Source organism: Coregonus lavaretus (genome assembly GCF_964263955.1).
Source record: "Coregonus lavaretus genome assembly, chromosome: 2".
Lineage (NCBI taxonomy): Eukaryota > Metazoa > Chordata > Actinopteri > Salmoniformes > Salmonidae > Coregonus > Coregonus lavaretus.
This window is the reverse complement of record NC_139989.1, coordinates 1,929,332-1,944,093: the sequence shown is the minus strand read 5'-3', so window position 1 is coordinate 1,944,093 and position 14,762 is coordinate 1,929,332. Positions and strand designations below refer to the sequence as shown.

General features: G+C 38.7%; 1 protein-coding gene across 1 annotated transcript in view; it reads left to right on the top strand.

Moving 5' to 3' along the window:
• Positions 1-3,372: 3,372 nt before the first annotated feature.
• Positions 3,373-14,762, top strand: part of LOC311099709 (vasoactive intestinal polypeptide receptor-like) — a gene marked incomplete at both ends in the record, with an annotated part of 166,120 nt that continues 154,730 nt past the window's right edge. Inside the window, 2 exons of the mRNA XM_084140449.1 lie at positions 3,373-3,412; positions 3,518-3,637. Coding sequence (XP_083996575.1) covers positions 3,373-3,412; positions 3,518-3,637 — 160 coding nt within the window. The remainder of the gene's footprint in view (positions 3,413-3,517; positions 3,638-14,762) is intronic.

Here is a 14,762-nt window from a genome sequence, read left to right as displayed (position 1 = left end):
AGAACAAGTATTTGATACACTGCCGATTTTGCAGGTTTTCCTACTTACAAAGCATGTAGAGGTCTGTAATTTTTATCATAGGTACACTGCAACTGTGAGAGACGGAATCTAAAACAAAAATCCAGAAAATCACATTGTATGATTTTTAAGTAATGAATTTGCATTTTATTGCATGACATAAGTATTTGATACATCAGAAAAGCAGAACTTAATATTTGGTACAGAAACCTTTGTTTGCAATTACAGAGATCATACATTTTCCTGTAGGTCTTGACCAGGTTTGCACACACTGCAGCAGGGATTTTGGGCCACTCCTCCATACAGACCTTCTCCAGATCCTTCAGGTTTTGGGGCTGTCGCTGGGCAATACGGACTTTCAGCTCCCTCCAAAGATTTTCTATTGGGTTCAGGTCTGGAGACTGGCTAGGCCACTCCAGGACCTTGAGATGCTTCTTACGGAGTCACTCCTTAGTTGCCCTGGCTGTGTGTTTCGGGACGTTGTCATGCTGGAAGACCCAACCACGACCCATCTTCAATGCTCTTACTGAGGGAAGGAGGTTGTTGGCCAAGATCTCACGATACATGGCCCCATCCATCCTCCCCTCAATACAGTGCAGTCGTCCTGTCCCCTTTGCAGAAAAGCATCCCCAAAGAATGATGTTTCCACCTCCATGCTTAACGGTTTGGATGGTGTTCTTGGGATTGTACTCATCCTTCTTCTTCCTCCAAACACGGCGAGGGGAGTTTAGACCAAAAAGCTCTATTTTTGTCTCATCAGACCACATGACCTTCTCCCATTCCTCCTCTGGATCATCCAGATGGTCATTGGCAAACTTCAGATGGGCCTGGACATGCGCTGGCTTGAGCAGGGGGACCTTGCGTGTGCTGCAGGATTTTAATCCATTAACGGCGTACTGTGTTACTAATGGTAACAGCCGGAATTCTTACTGGTTGGTAGATGATCAAATACTTATGTCATGCAATAAAATGCAAATTAATTACTTAAAAATCATACAATGTGATTTTCTGGATTTTTGTTTTAGATTCCGTCTCTCACAGTTGAAGTGTACCTATGATAAAATTTACAGACCTCTACATGCTTTGTAAGTAGGAAAACCTGCAAAATCGGCAGTGTATCAAATACTTGTTCTCCCCACTGTATATATATATATATGTATGTATATGTATTTATATGTATGTGTATATGTATGCATGTGTATATATATATATATATATATATATATATATATATATATATATATATATATACAGTGAGGGAAAAAAGTATTTGATCCCCTGCTGATTTTGAACGTTTGTCCCACTGACAAAGAAATGATCAGTCTATAATTTGAATGGTAGGTTTATTTGAACAGTGAGAGACAGAATAACAACAATTAAATCCAGAAAAACGCATATAAACATTTTTATAAATTGATTTGCATTTTAATGAGAGCTCTCCAAGGATGTCAGGGACAAGATTGTAGACCTACACAAGGCTGGAATGGGCTACAAGACCATTGCCAAGCAGCTTGGTGAGAAGGTGACAACAGTTGGTGCGATTATTCGCAAATGGAAGAAACACAAAATAACTGTCAATCTCCCTCAGCCTGGGGCTCCATGCAAGATCTCACCTCGTGGAGTTGCAATGATCATGAGAACGGTGAGGAATCAGCCCAGAACTACACGGGAGGATCTTGTCAATGATCTCAAGGCAGCTGGGACCATAGTCACAAAGAAAACAATTGGTAACACACTATGCCGTGAAGGACTGAAATCCTGCAGCGCCCGCAAGGTCCCCCTGCTCAAGAAAGCATATATACAGGGCCATCTGAAGTTTGCCAATGAACATCTGAATGATTCAGAGGAGAACTGGGTAAAAGTGTTGTGGTCAGATGAGACCAAAATCGAGCTCTTTGGCATCAACTCAACTCGCCGTGTTTGGAGGAGGAGGAATGCTGCCTATGACCCCAAGAACACCATCCCCACCGTCAAACATGGAGGTGGAAACATTATGCTTTGGGGGTGTTTTTATGCTAAGGGGACAGGACAACTTCACCGCATCAAAGGGACAATGGACGGGGCCATGTACCGTCAAATCTTGGGTGAGAACCTCCTTCCCTCAGCCAGGGCATTGAAAATGGGTCGTGGATGGGTATTCCAGCATGACAATGACCCAAAACACACGGCCAAGGCAACAAAGGAGTGGGTCAAGTAGAAGCACATTAAGGTCCTGGAGTGGCCTAGCCAGTCTCCAGACCTTAATCCCATAGAAAATCTGTGGAGGGAGCTAAAGGTTTGAGTTGCCAAACGTCAGCCTCAAAACCTTAATGACTTGGAGAAGATCTGCAAAGAGGAGTGGGACAAAATCCCTCCTGAGATGTGTGCAAACCTGGTGGCGAACTACAAGAAACGTCTGACCTCTGTGATTGCCAACAAGGGTTTTGCCACCAAGTACTAAGTCATGTTTTGCAGAGGGGTCAAATACTTATTTCCCTCATTAAAATGCAAATCAATTTATAACATTTTTGACGTGCGTTTTTCTGGATTTTTTTGTTGTTATTCTGTCTCTCACTGTTCAAATAAACCTACCATTAAAATTATAGACTGATCATGTCTTTGTCAGTGGGCAAACGTGCAAAATCAGCAGGGGATCAAATACCTCTTTCCCTCACTGTATATATTTATATATATATTTGCGAACAAAAAAACAAAAAACTACAATTCTACCCTTGAAGCTAAACCCCCTAGAAGTAGCATTTGTGGGGACTAACAAAATGTCCCCAGTTGGTCAAATATTTGTTTGTTTACTATTCTTGTGGGGACTTCTGGTCTTCAAGTATAGTTAAAAATATCCACACACACAGAACTACTCTTGAGTATGTAATGTAGCATGTGTGTGTAGTTGTCTGAGACCATGTGGTATAGTTGGCAGGATAACTCTCTCTCTGTTGTTGTTAATGTTCTCATCTGTCTCCAACACCATGGACAGACAGGATGATGTTCTCATCTGTCTCCAACACCATGGACAGACAGGATGATGTTGTCATCTGGCTCCAACACCGTGGACAGACAGGATGATGTAATCTGGCTCCAACACCATGGACAGACAGGATGATGTTCTCATCTGTCTCCAACACCATGGACAGACAGGATGATGTTGTCATCTGGCTCCAACACCGTGGACAGACAGGATGATGTAATCTGGCTCCAACACCATGGACAGACAGGATGATGTTCTCATCTGTCTCCAACACCATGGACAGACAGGATGATGTTGTCATCTGGCTCCAACACCGTGGACAGACAGGATGATGTAATCTGGCTCCAACACCATGGACAGACAGGATGATGTTCTCATCTGTCTCCAACACCATGGACAGACAGGATGATGTTGTCATCTGGCTCCAACACCGTGGACAGACAGGATGATGTAATCTGGCTCCAACACCATGGACAGACAGGATGATGTGTGTGTCTACAGTAATCCTAATGTTCATGTCTCTCTTTCTCTGGGCAGGTTGCCAGGAGATGTGGGATATCATCGCCTGTTGGCCGTCTGCCAGGGTGGGAGAGGTCATCACCATCAAGTGTCCTAAATACTTCAGCTACTTCTCCGACCATATAGTCAAACATAAAGGTAAACATTACTTCTCCCACCATGCAGTCAAACATAAAGGTAAACATTACTTCTCCCACCATATAGTCAAACATAAAGGTAAACATTACTTATCCGACCATATAGTCAAACATAAAGGTAAACATTACTTCTCCGACCATATAGTCAAACATAAAGGTAAACATTACTTCTCCCACCATGCAGTCAAACATAAAGGTAAACATTACTTCTCCCACCATGCAGTCAAACATAAAGGTAAACATTACTTCTCCCACCATGCAGTCAAACATAAAGGTAAACATTACTTCTCCCACCATGCAGTCAAACATAAAGGTAAACATTACTTCTCCCACCATGCAGTCAAACATAAAGGTAAACATTACTTCTCCCACCATGCAGTCAAACATAAAGGTAAACATTACTTCTCCCACCATGCAGTCAAACATAAAGGTAAACATTACTTCTCCGACCATATAGTCAAACATAAAGGTAAACATTACTTCTCCCACCATGCAGTCAAACATAAAGGTAAACATTACTTCTCCCACCATATAGTCAAACATAAAGGTAAACATTACTTCTCCCACCATGCAGTCAAACATAAAGGTAAACATTACTTCTCCGACCATATAGTCAAACATAAAGGTAAACATTACTTCTCCCACCATGCAGTCAAACATAAAGGTAAACATTACTTCTCCGACCATATAGTCAAACATAAAGGTAAACATTACTTCTCCCACCATGCAGTCAAACATAAATGTCAACATTACTTCTCCGACCATATAGTCAAACATAAAGGTAAACATTACTTCTCCCACCATGCAGTCAAACATAAAGGTAAACATTACTTCTCCCACCATGCAGTGAAACATAAAGGTAAACATTACTTCTCCCACCATGCAGTCAAACATAAAGGTAAACATTACTTCTCCCACCATGCAGTCAAACATAAAGGTAAACATTACTTCTCCCACTCCACTATATAGTCAAATGTAAAGGTAAACATTACTTTTCAGACCATATAGTCAAACATAAAGGTAAACATTACTTCATAAATGTAAACATTACTTATCTGACCATATAGTTAAACATAAAGGTAAACAAGTGGTAAATATAAATATCCAGTCCATTAAAAAAATTTGAGACCTTTACACTTCAGTGTTGTGATGCAAAAATTCTAGCAAAATGCATAGCGCATAGAATTAAAAAGGTATTGTCGGACATTATTCATTCTAATCAGACAGGTTTTTCACATGGACAATACATTGGAGATAATAATTTATAAGACAAGTACTGGAAACAATAGAACACTATGAAACATCTGGGGAACCTGGCCTGCTATTCATAGCTGACTTTGAAAAGGCATTTGATAAAGTACGACTGGAGTTTTTATATAAATGCCTGGAATATTTCAATGTTTCAGAATCTCTTATAAAATGGGTTCAAATCATGTATAGTAACCCTAGGTGTAAAATAGTAAATAATGGCTATTTCTCAGAAAGTTTTAAACTGTCAAGAGGAGTAAACCAAGGTTGTCCACTATCAGCATATCTATTTATTATTGACATCTAAATGTTAGCTGTTAAAATTAGATCCAACAATAATATCAAGGGGTTAGAAATCCAGGGCTTAAAAGCAAAAGGTGATTGTACGCTGATGATTCATGTTTTCTTTTAAATCCACAATTTGGATCCCTCCACAGCCTCATAGAGGATCTAGATACTTTTTCTAACCTCTCTGGATTACAACCTAATTATGATAAGTGTACTATATTATTTACATTTTAGTCATTTAGCAGACGCTCTTATCCAGAGCGACTTACATGAGCAATTAGGGTTAAGTGCCTTGCTCAAGGGCACATCGACAGATTTTTCACCTAGTCGGCTCGGGGAATAGAACCAGCGACCTTTCGGTTACTGGCGCAACGCTCTTAACCACTAAGCTACCTTCCACCCAGGCAATACAATATTATGTATTGGCTCACAAAAAAATACAACTTTTACATTACCGTGTAGTTTACCAATAAAATGGTCTGATGGTGATGTGGATATTCTCTGTATACATATCCCAAAATAAATAAATGATCTCACTCCAATACATTTTAATAGAAGTTAGCAAAAATAAATAAGAAATTGCTACCATGGAAAGGAAAATACCTGTCTATTTGCGGAAAAATCCCCCTGATTAACTCTTTAGTATTATCCCAGTTTGCCTATTTGCTTATGGTCTTGCCTACACCTAGAGACCTGTTATTTAAATTATATGATCAAAAAATATTCCATTTGATTTGGAATGGCAAGCCAGACAAAATTAAAAGGGCCTATTTATATACTGAATATGAATTCAGAGGACAGAAATTATTAAATTTTTAAGCATTAGACCTATCACTAAAGGTGTCAGTCATACAAAAGTTATACTTAAATCCGAACTGGTTCTCTAGCAAATTAGTAAGAAGGTCTCACCCCATGTTCAAGAATGGCCGTTTTCCCTTTATTCTGATTACAGCCTCTAACTTTCGGTTATTTGAAAATGAAATAATCTCCAAAATATCGCTATTTTTAAAACAAGCCATAGAAAGTTGGTTGCAATTTCAATTTAATCCACCAGAAAAGACAGAACAAATAATACAACAAATATTGTGGTTAAACTGAACTATACTAATTAATAAAAAAACATTATTTTTCCATATAATGTTTAAAAATGGATAATAAATCTTTGTAAATTATATCATAAACTGGTGAATTTGCTATATGTATATATTTTTATTTAACCTTTATTTAACCAGGATCATTGAGTTTTGAAATCTCTTTTTCAAGAGCGTCATGGCCAAGATAGGCAGCTTCAAGTCATTACACAATTACAGACAGACAACATGAACAACTACAAGTAATCCAGTAAACATCCATAGAAATCACATGAGCATAACAAAATGATAAAACAGCCATTTTAAAACATTGACAGGTCAAGGAATCATCTTCAAAATTCTTCATCAATGATTTAAAAACACCAATCGGGACAAGTTCTTCCAGTCTAAAAGTATGTTGTAATGAGTTCCAAGCCGATGGTACAGAGTACATAAAAGCCCTATAATATCACCATAGTCTAGTATAGGCATGAATGTAGCTGATACTAGCCTCCTTCTGGCTTCAAAAGAAAAACAGGCCTTATTCCTAAAATAAAATCCCAATTTTTTCCAATTTATTTATATGAGGTTACAACCTCAATCTCATTGCCCTGACAGGTAGAAATAGGTGAAAGGTTCAGTGGTCTGTTTCTTGCTTTAGAAAATACCATTAGTTTAGTTTTGTCAGCATTGAGGATAAGCTTCAATTGACACAAGGTATGCTGAACAGTATAAAAAGCACTTTGCAAGTTCTGGAAAGCTGTTGTGAGACGAGGCACAACAATAAATAACAGTATCATCAGCATAAAAGCGAAGTTGCGCATTTTGCACATTTTTGTCTAAATTATTTATATAAATTGTGAATAAGAGGAGACCAAGTACAGAGCCCTGGGGCACACCATTACAGACAGACCATTTAACAGACATGAGCCCATCAAATTGAGTGCACTGAGTTCTATCAAACAGATAGTTACCAAACCATGCTACTGCTCCGAAAGACCTACACTCGACAATCTCTGCCTCAGGATAGCATGATCAACTGTATCAAAAGCCTTAGAGAGATCAATAAAAAGTGAGACACAGTGCTGTTTTTTGTCAAGGGCTTCAGTGATATCATTTAAAACCTTCATGGCTGCTGTAATTGTGCTATGCTTCTTCCTGAAGCCTGATTGGTATATTTATAAAATAGAGTTAGTACATAAAAACTATTTTAGATGTTCGCTAACAATGGTTTCAAGTATTTTTGCCAGGGGTGACAGCTTTGAGATTGGCCTATAATTATTTTAAAGAGTTGAACCAGTTCGGATTTAAGTATAACTTTTGTATGACTGAAGCTTTTAGTGATAGGTCTAATGCTTTAATATTTAATAATTTCTGTCCTCCGAATTCATATTCATTATACAGTGGGGGAAAAAAGTATTTAGTCAGCCACCAATTGTGCATGTTCTCCCACTTAAAAAGATGAGAGAGGCCTGTAATTTTCATCATAGGTACACGTCAACTATGACAGACAAAATGAGGAAAAAAAATCTAGAAAATCACATTGTAGGATTTTTGTATCAATTTATTTGCAAATTATGGTGGAAAATAAGTATTTGGTCAATAACAAAAGTTTCTCAATACTTTGTTATATACCCTTTGTTGGCAATGACACAGGTCAAACGTTTTCTGTAAGTCTTCACAAGGTTTTCACACACTGTTGCTGATATTTTGGCCCATTCCTCCATACAGATCTCCTCTAGAGCAGTGATGTTTTGGGGCTGTCGCTGGGCAACAGGGACTTTCAACTCCCTCCAAAGATTGTCTATGGGGTTGAGATCTGGAGACTGGCTAGGCCACTCCAGGACCTTGAAATGCTTCTTACGAAGCCACTCCTTCGTTGCCCAGGCGGTGTGTTTGGGATCATTGTCATGCTGAAAGACCCAGCCACGTTTCATCTTCAATGCCCTTGCTGATGGAAGGAGGTTTTCACTTAAAATCTCACGATACATGGCCCCATTCATTCTTTCCTTTACACGGATCAGTCGTCCTGGTCCCTTTGCAGAAAAACAGCCCCAAAGCATGATGTTTCCACCCCCATGCTTCACAGTAGGTATGGTGTTCTTTGGAGGCAACTCAGCATTCTTTGTCCTCCAAACACGACGAGTTCAGTTTTTACCAAAAAGTTATATTTTGGTTTTATCTGACCATATGACATTCTCCCAATCCTCTTCTGGATCATCCAAATGCACTCTAGCAAACCTCAGACGGGCCTGGACATGTACTGGCTTAAGCAGGGGGACACGTCTGGCACTGCAGGATTTGAGTCCCTGGCGGCGTAGTGTGTTACTGATGGTAGGCTTTGTTACTTTGGTCCCAGCTCTCTGCAGGTCATTCACTAGGTCCCCCCGTGTGGTTCTGGGATCATTTTGACCCCACGGGTTGAGATCTTGCGTGGAGCCCCAGATCGAGGGAGATTATCAGTGGTCTTGTATGTCTTCCATTTCCTAATAATTGCTCCCACAGTTGATTTCTTCAAACCAAGCTGCTTACCTATTGCAGATTCAGTCTTCCCAGCCTGGTGCAGGTCTACAATTTTGTTTCTGGTGTCCTTTGACAGCTCTTTGGTCTTGGCCATAGTGGAGTTTGGAGTGTGACAGTTTGAGGTTGTCTTTTTGTTTTTCCTCTAATTTATTCTGAGCCTCTATGTTACAGTTTTTATTGCCATCTATCTGTTCTGTTAGACTTTCTATTTCCTTTGTTAGTATAAAGTCTTTTGACCTAAATTGCTTTTGTTTTCGAGATGAGTACTGAATTGCACGGCCTCTAAAGGCACATTTAAAGGTGTCCCATACAATAAGGGGATTTGCTGTACCTATGTTATGTCGGAAAAAGTCAGTTATAAATTCCTCTGTCCTAGTTAAAAACAAGTTATCATCCAATATGCTTTGATTACATTTCCAATATCCTCGCCCACGTGGAAATTCAGTAAGAGTAATGTATATGCCAATTATATGATGGTCCGACCGCATTCTGTCCCCTATCAACACTTTTTTAAAACTTTTGGTGCCAACGAGAATGAGATAAGAAAGAAGTCAAGACGACTAGCTTGATTGAGTCTCTGCCATGTATATCTCACTAAATCAGGATATTTAAGCCTCCATATATCTACTAGTTCTAATGTATCCATGACATTCACAATTTCCTTAAGAGCATGTGGGTGATTGTTTGTGGTGTGATTTCCTTTACGGTCCATTGAGCTATTTAAAACAGTATTATAATCGCCCACCATAATAATATTGTCTTGAATTGCTTGCAGGGTTGATCATTTATTATATATATTGTCAAAGAAGTGTGGATCATCATTATTTGGTCCGTAAAGGTTAATGAGCCATATCTGTTTATGGTCCAATAACATATTTAAAATAATCCATCTACCTTGCGGATCTGTTTGGACAATTTACACATTCGGATCGAAATTACTGTTAATTAATATCATCACCCCTTTTGAATTTCTTTGCCCATGGGGGAAGTATATTTCGCCCCCCCATTCCTTTTTCCACGGAACTTCATCTAGAATTGTTGAATGAGTTTCCTGTAAACAATAGATATTATATTCCTTCTCTTTGAGCCATGTAAATATTGTTCTTCTTTTGTTATTATCAGCTAAGCCATTACAATTATAACTGGCTATACTTATTTCACCATACACCATAATGAGATACAAGTTTCAAGTCTATTTATCATTATATATGTTTGTACATTTACCAATAGAAAAAAATACCATAATGATTGAGTGTCCATATAGCTGTACCATGATATTTGCATTGCTAGGCCAAAACCTTTCTAGGGTCATTCAGGTTATCAGTGATAACAGACATAAAATATTCAGACTTGGCCTTCCTGAGAAGAGAAGGACACTTGTTTCATAGCTGCCTAAAAAGAAGCCAATCAGCATCAGAACATGATTTCCTTGCTTTAGCCCAGGCTAGATTACGTTTGTGAATAATAAGAAGAAGAAAACCATGGATTATTCCGCCCTTTAACTCTGAACCTGCGGAATGGGGCATGGTTGTTTACTATTTGGAAAAAAACATCATGAAAGAAGTTCAAGGCAGTTTCCACATCAGGAATAAGCTAAATCTTACTCCAGTCAAAATAAAACAAATCATGAAAGAAAGTCTGATCATTAAAACTTAACATTTCTTAGGAACCTTAGTATTTCTAACTGCAACAACAGCACAATGGTCACTTAAATCATTACAGAAAACACAAACTGCAGAATATTTATGTGGAACATTTGTCAATATCAAATCAATCAGGGTAGATTTCTCTGGACATTTGAGATTTGGGCGGGTGGGTGAATTAATCAACTGGGTAAGATTCATAGAATTACAATACATTTTAAAATCATCAGACACTGGCTTTAACCAACACCAGCTGAGCTCACCAATCAAGATAATTTCATTGTAAAGAAGTTTAGACATAAGGTGCATCAGAGAAGAAAATGCATCACCGAGAGCAGAGGTCTATAACAGCCAATCACAGTTATAGAGAGACCCTTTGGAACCTCAAGATTCAAAGCAAGAAATTCTAACTGTTTACAAATAGTTTCAGACTTCCTTACAAGGAATTTAGTCTTTACATTTACAGCCACACACCCACCTTTCTTAACTTGATCAGTGCGATACACATTATAACCATTTATACAAATACCCTCATCAAGAACAGACTTGCTGAGCCAGGTTTCAAAAAACACAATTACAACAGCATCAGTTGATTTAGCCCAAATCCTAACCCCATCAATTTTAGACAACAGGCTGCTACATTTACATTTCAATGTTTACATTTTTAGTAATTTAGCAGACGCTCTTATCCAGAGCGACTTACAGTTAGTGAGTGCATACATTTTTTTCCCATACTGAATCGAATCCACAACCCTGGCGTTGCAAACGCCATGCTCTACCAACCGAGCTACATGGGACAAAAGTTGTATTTTTTAGTGATCCAATTTACATTTTATTCATTTAGCAGACGCTCTTATCCAGGGCGACTTACAATATTTAAATGAAAAATACCAAGACCAGATCTAGATTTAAAATCAGAGGGGGTTTGGAGACATTTCAGGGCCAGGGTTAGGTTGCACGTTGCCTGATATCAACAGAAGAAGAATAACTAAGCACCTCTGTTTAATAACCGGCTAGCTAGGCTAACCTTTAGCACGGCTTCTCTTTTTTAAGAGACTGCAAGCCAATTCTACAAGTGAGTTTCCAGACAATACAAAACAGTCATTTAAAACCATTAGACTTTGGTAGTGACACAAGTTCGTACTGTTCACATCATGACACAAATGCATCGGCACTTGGACGAGTGGACCGAGTGAAAAAAAAGAGCGAGTTCCCGCAGAAACAATGTCTAATGGACGGGAGAGCATATTGTCAGCGACAATGTTCATTTCCTCCAGAGTTCAGTAAAGTCTGTGCTCCACCATAAATGAATAAGTTATTAGTAGGTTAAAAACTACTAGTAACAGACAAACGACATGTTGCCATCTTGGATTTTGCTGGCTAACAAAAATATATGGAAATGTCTGCTCTACCCAAAATTACAACCAACTAATTGCAGCATTACCGCAAAAATGGAAGAGGCAAGTGGAAGGAACTTGTCTGTCGGCATTAAAGAACATAATTGGTTAAGGAAAATTGTGTTAAAGAAAAAAGTATACCAGTTTCATTTAAGGACCAAAGTATTGACAGCCATCCCATATAGATTGCAAAATAGTTGGGAAGAGATTTTCAGTGTACCGATTCCATGGCACATGGTTTATGAACTGCTACGCAAAACGATGCCGGATTAAACACTTAGAATGTTTTAATTAAAATTATTATACAAAATTCTTGCAACCAATAGAATGATATATAAAATTGATATGGGGGATACAACCTTCCCAGCTCTGCAGATTTTGCTGCGAAGAGACAGAGTCATTAGATCATTTATTTTGGTACTGTCCATATGTAGCTTGTTTTTGGTCGCCGGTTCAGGAATGGCTGAAGAATTGCAACATTTACCTGGAGCTAACTCTGCAGATAGCACTACTGGGTGATTTGAAAAGTCATAGTCAATCGATCAATAATATAATAATACTTTTAGCAAACATTTCTATTTTAATTTACAATCTGCAGAAACTATGAGAATAGAAAGGTTCAGAACTTTTGTGAAGTATCACAGCACAGTTAAAAAAATATATGGCAAATAGAAATCCAATATGGATGGTGTTAAGAGATAGATGGGCGGAGTTGAATGGATCTGAAGGGTGCGACTAATAACAACAAGATGTAAAATATACTGTGTCCGTAAAATGGATATAGGTTGAGAACTTTTGTGAAACAGCACAGTTAAAATATATGGCAAATATAAATCAAACTGGATGGACATCAGAAATAGATGGGAGGGGTTGAAGGTAGAGGAAGGACAGGAGTAAAAACAAACAAAAGACAAATATAATTATTGTCAAATAGACTGTGTCCATAAAATGTATATAGTATGCATAAGCTGGAAGTAGAGGCCTAAGTGTTGTTGTCCATTAGTTTACTCCAGTTATGGGAAAATAATCAAGGAAAATATATTTTAAAACGATAGATGCAGATATCCAGTGCCTTCGGAAAGTCAGACCCCTTGACATTTTCCACATTTTGTTACATTACTTTACATTTTACTCAGCTATCTACACACAATACCCCATAATGACAAAGCGAAAACAGGTTTTTAGAATTTTTTGGAAATATATTAAAAATAAAAAACAGAAATACCTTATTTACATATGTATTCACACCCTTTGCTATGAGACTCGAACATGAGCTCAGGTGCATCCTGTTTCCATTGATCATCCTTGAGATGTTTCTACAGCTTGAATGGAGTCCACCTGTGGTAAATTCAATTGATTGGACATGATTTGGAAAGGCACACACCTGTCTATATAAGGTCCCACAGTTGACAGTGCATGTCAGAGCAAAAACCAAGCCATGAGGTCGAAGGAATTGTCCCTAGAGCGCCGGGACAGGATTGTGTTGAGGCACAGATCTGGGGAAGGGTACCAAAAAATGTCTGCAGCATTGAAGGTCCCCAAGAACACAGTGGCCTCCATCATTCTTAAATGGAAGAAGTTTGGAATCACCAAGACTCTTCCTAGAGCTGGCCGCCAGGCCAAACTGAGCAATCGGGGAAGAAGGGCCTTGGTCAGGGAGGTGACCAAGAACCCGATGGTGACTCTGACAGAGTTCCTCTGTGGAGATGGGAGAAACTTCCAGAAGGACAACCATCTCTGCAGCACTCCACCAATCAGGCCTTTATGGTAGGTTGGCCAGATGGAAGCCACTCCTCAGTAAAAGGCACATGACAGCCCGCTTGGAGTTTGCCAAAAGGCACCTAAAGACTCTCAGACCATGACAAACAAGATTCTCTGGTCTGATGAAACCAAGATTGAACTATTTGTCCTGAATGCCAAGTGTCATGTCTGGAGGAAACCTGGCACCATCCCTACGGTGAAGCATGGTGGTGGCAATATCATGCTGTGGGGATGTTTTTCAGCAGCAGGGACTGGGAGACTAGTCGGGATCGAGGCAAAGATGAACGGAGCAAAGTACAGAGCGATCCTTGATGAAAACCTGCTCCAGAGCGCTCAGGACCTCAGACTGGGGCGAAGGTTCACCTTCCAACAGGACAATGACCGTAAGCACATAGCCAAGACAATGCAGGAGTGGCTTCGGGACAAGTCTCTGAATGTCCTTGAGTGGCCCAGCCAGAGCCCGGACTTGAACCCGATCAAACATCTCTGAAGAGACCTGAAAATAGCTGTGCAGCAATGCTCCCCATTTAACCTGACAGAGCTTGAGAGGATCTTCAGAGAAGAATGGGAGAAACTCCCCAAATACAGGTGTGCCAAGCTTGTAGCGTCCTAACCAAGATGACTCAAGGCTGTAATCGCTGCCAAAGGTGCTTCAACAAAAACAGTTTTTGCTTCGTCATCATGGGGTATTGTGTGTAGATAAATATATTTAATCAATTTTAGAATAAGGCTGTAACCTAACAAAGTGGAAAAAGTCAAGGGATCAGAATACAGATGACAGAATATACAGAATAAATAATACAGAAGATAGAATATAGAATACGGAGTATATAATATGGAATACAGAATATAGAATACAAAATGCAGAATATTTAATGTAGAATACAGAATACATTATATAGAATATAGAATACAGAATATAGAATACAGAATACAGAATACAGCATACAGAATACAGAATGCAGAATACAGAATACAGAATACAGAATATAGAATATAGAATACAGAATATAGAATATAGAATACAGAATACAGAATGCAGAATGCAGAATGCAGAATGCAGAATATAGAATACAGAATACAGAATACAGAATACAGAATATAGAATATAGAATATAGAATACAGAATGTAGAATATAGAATGTAGAATACAGAATACAGAATATAGAATACAGAATACAGAATACAGAATACAG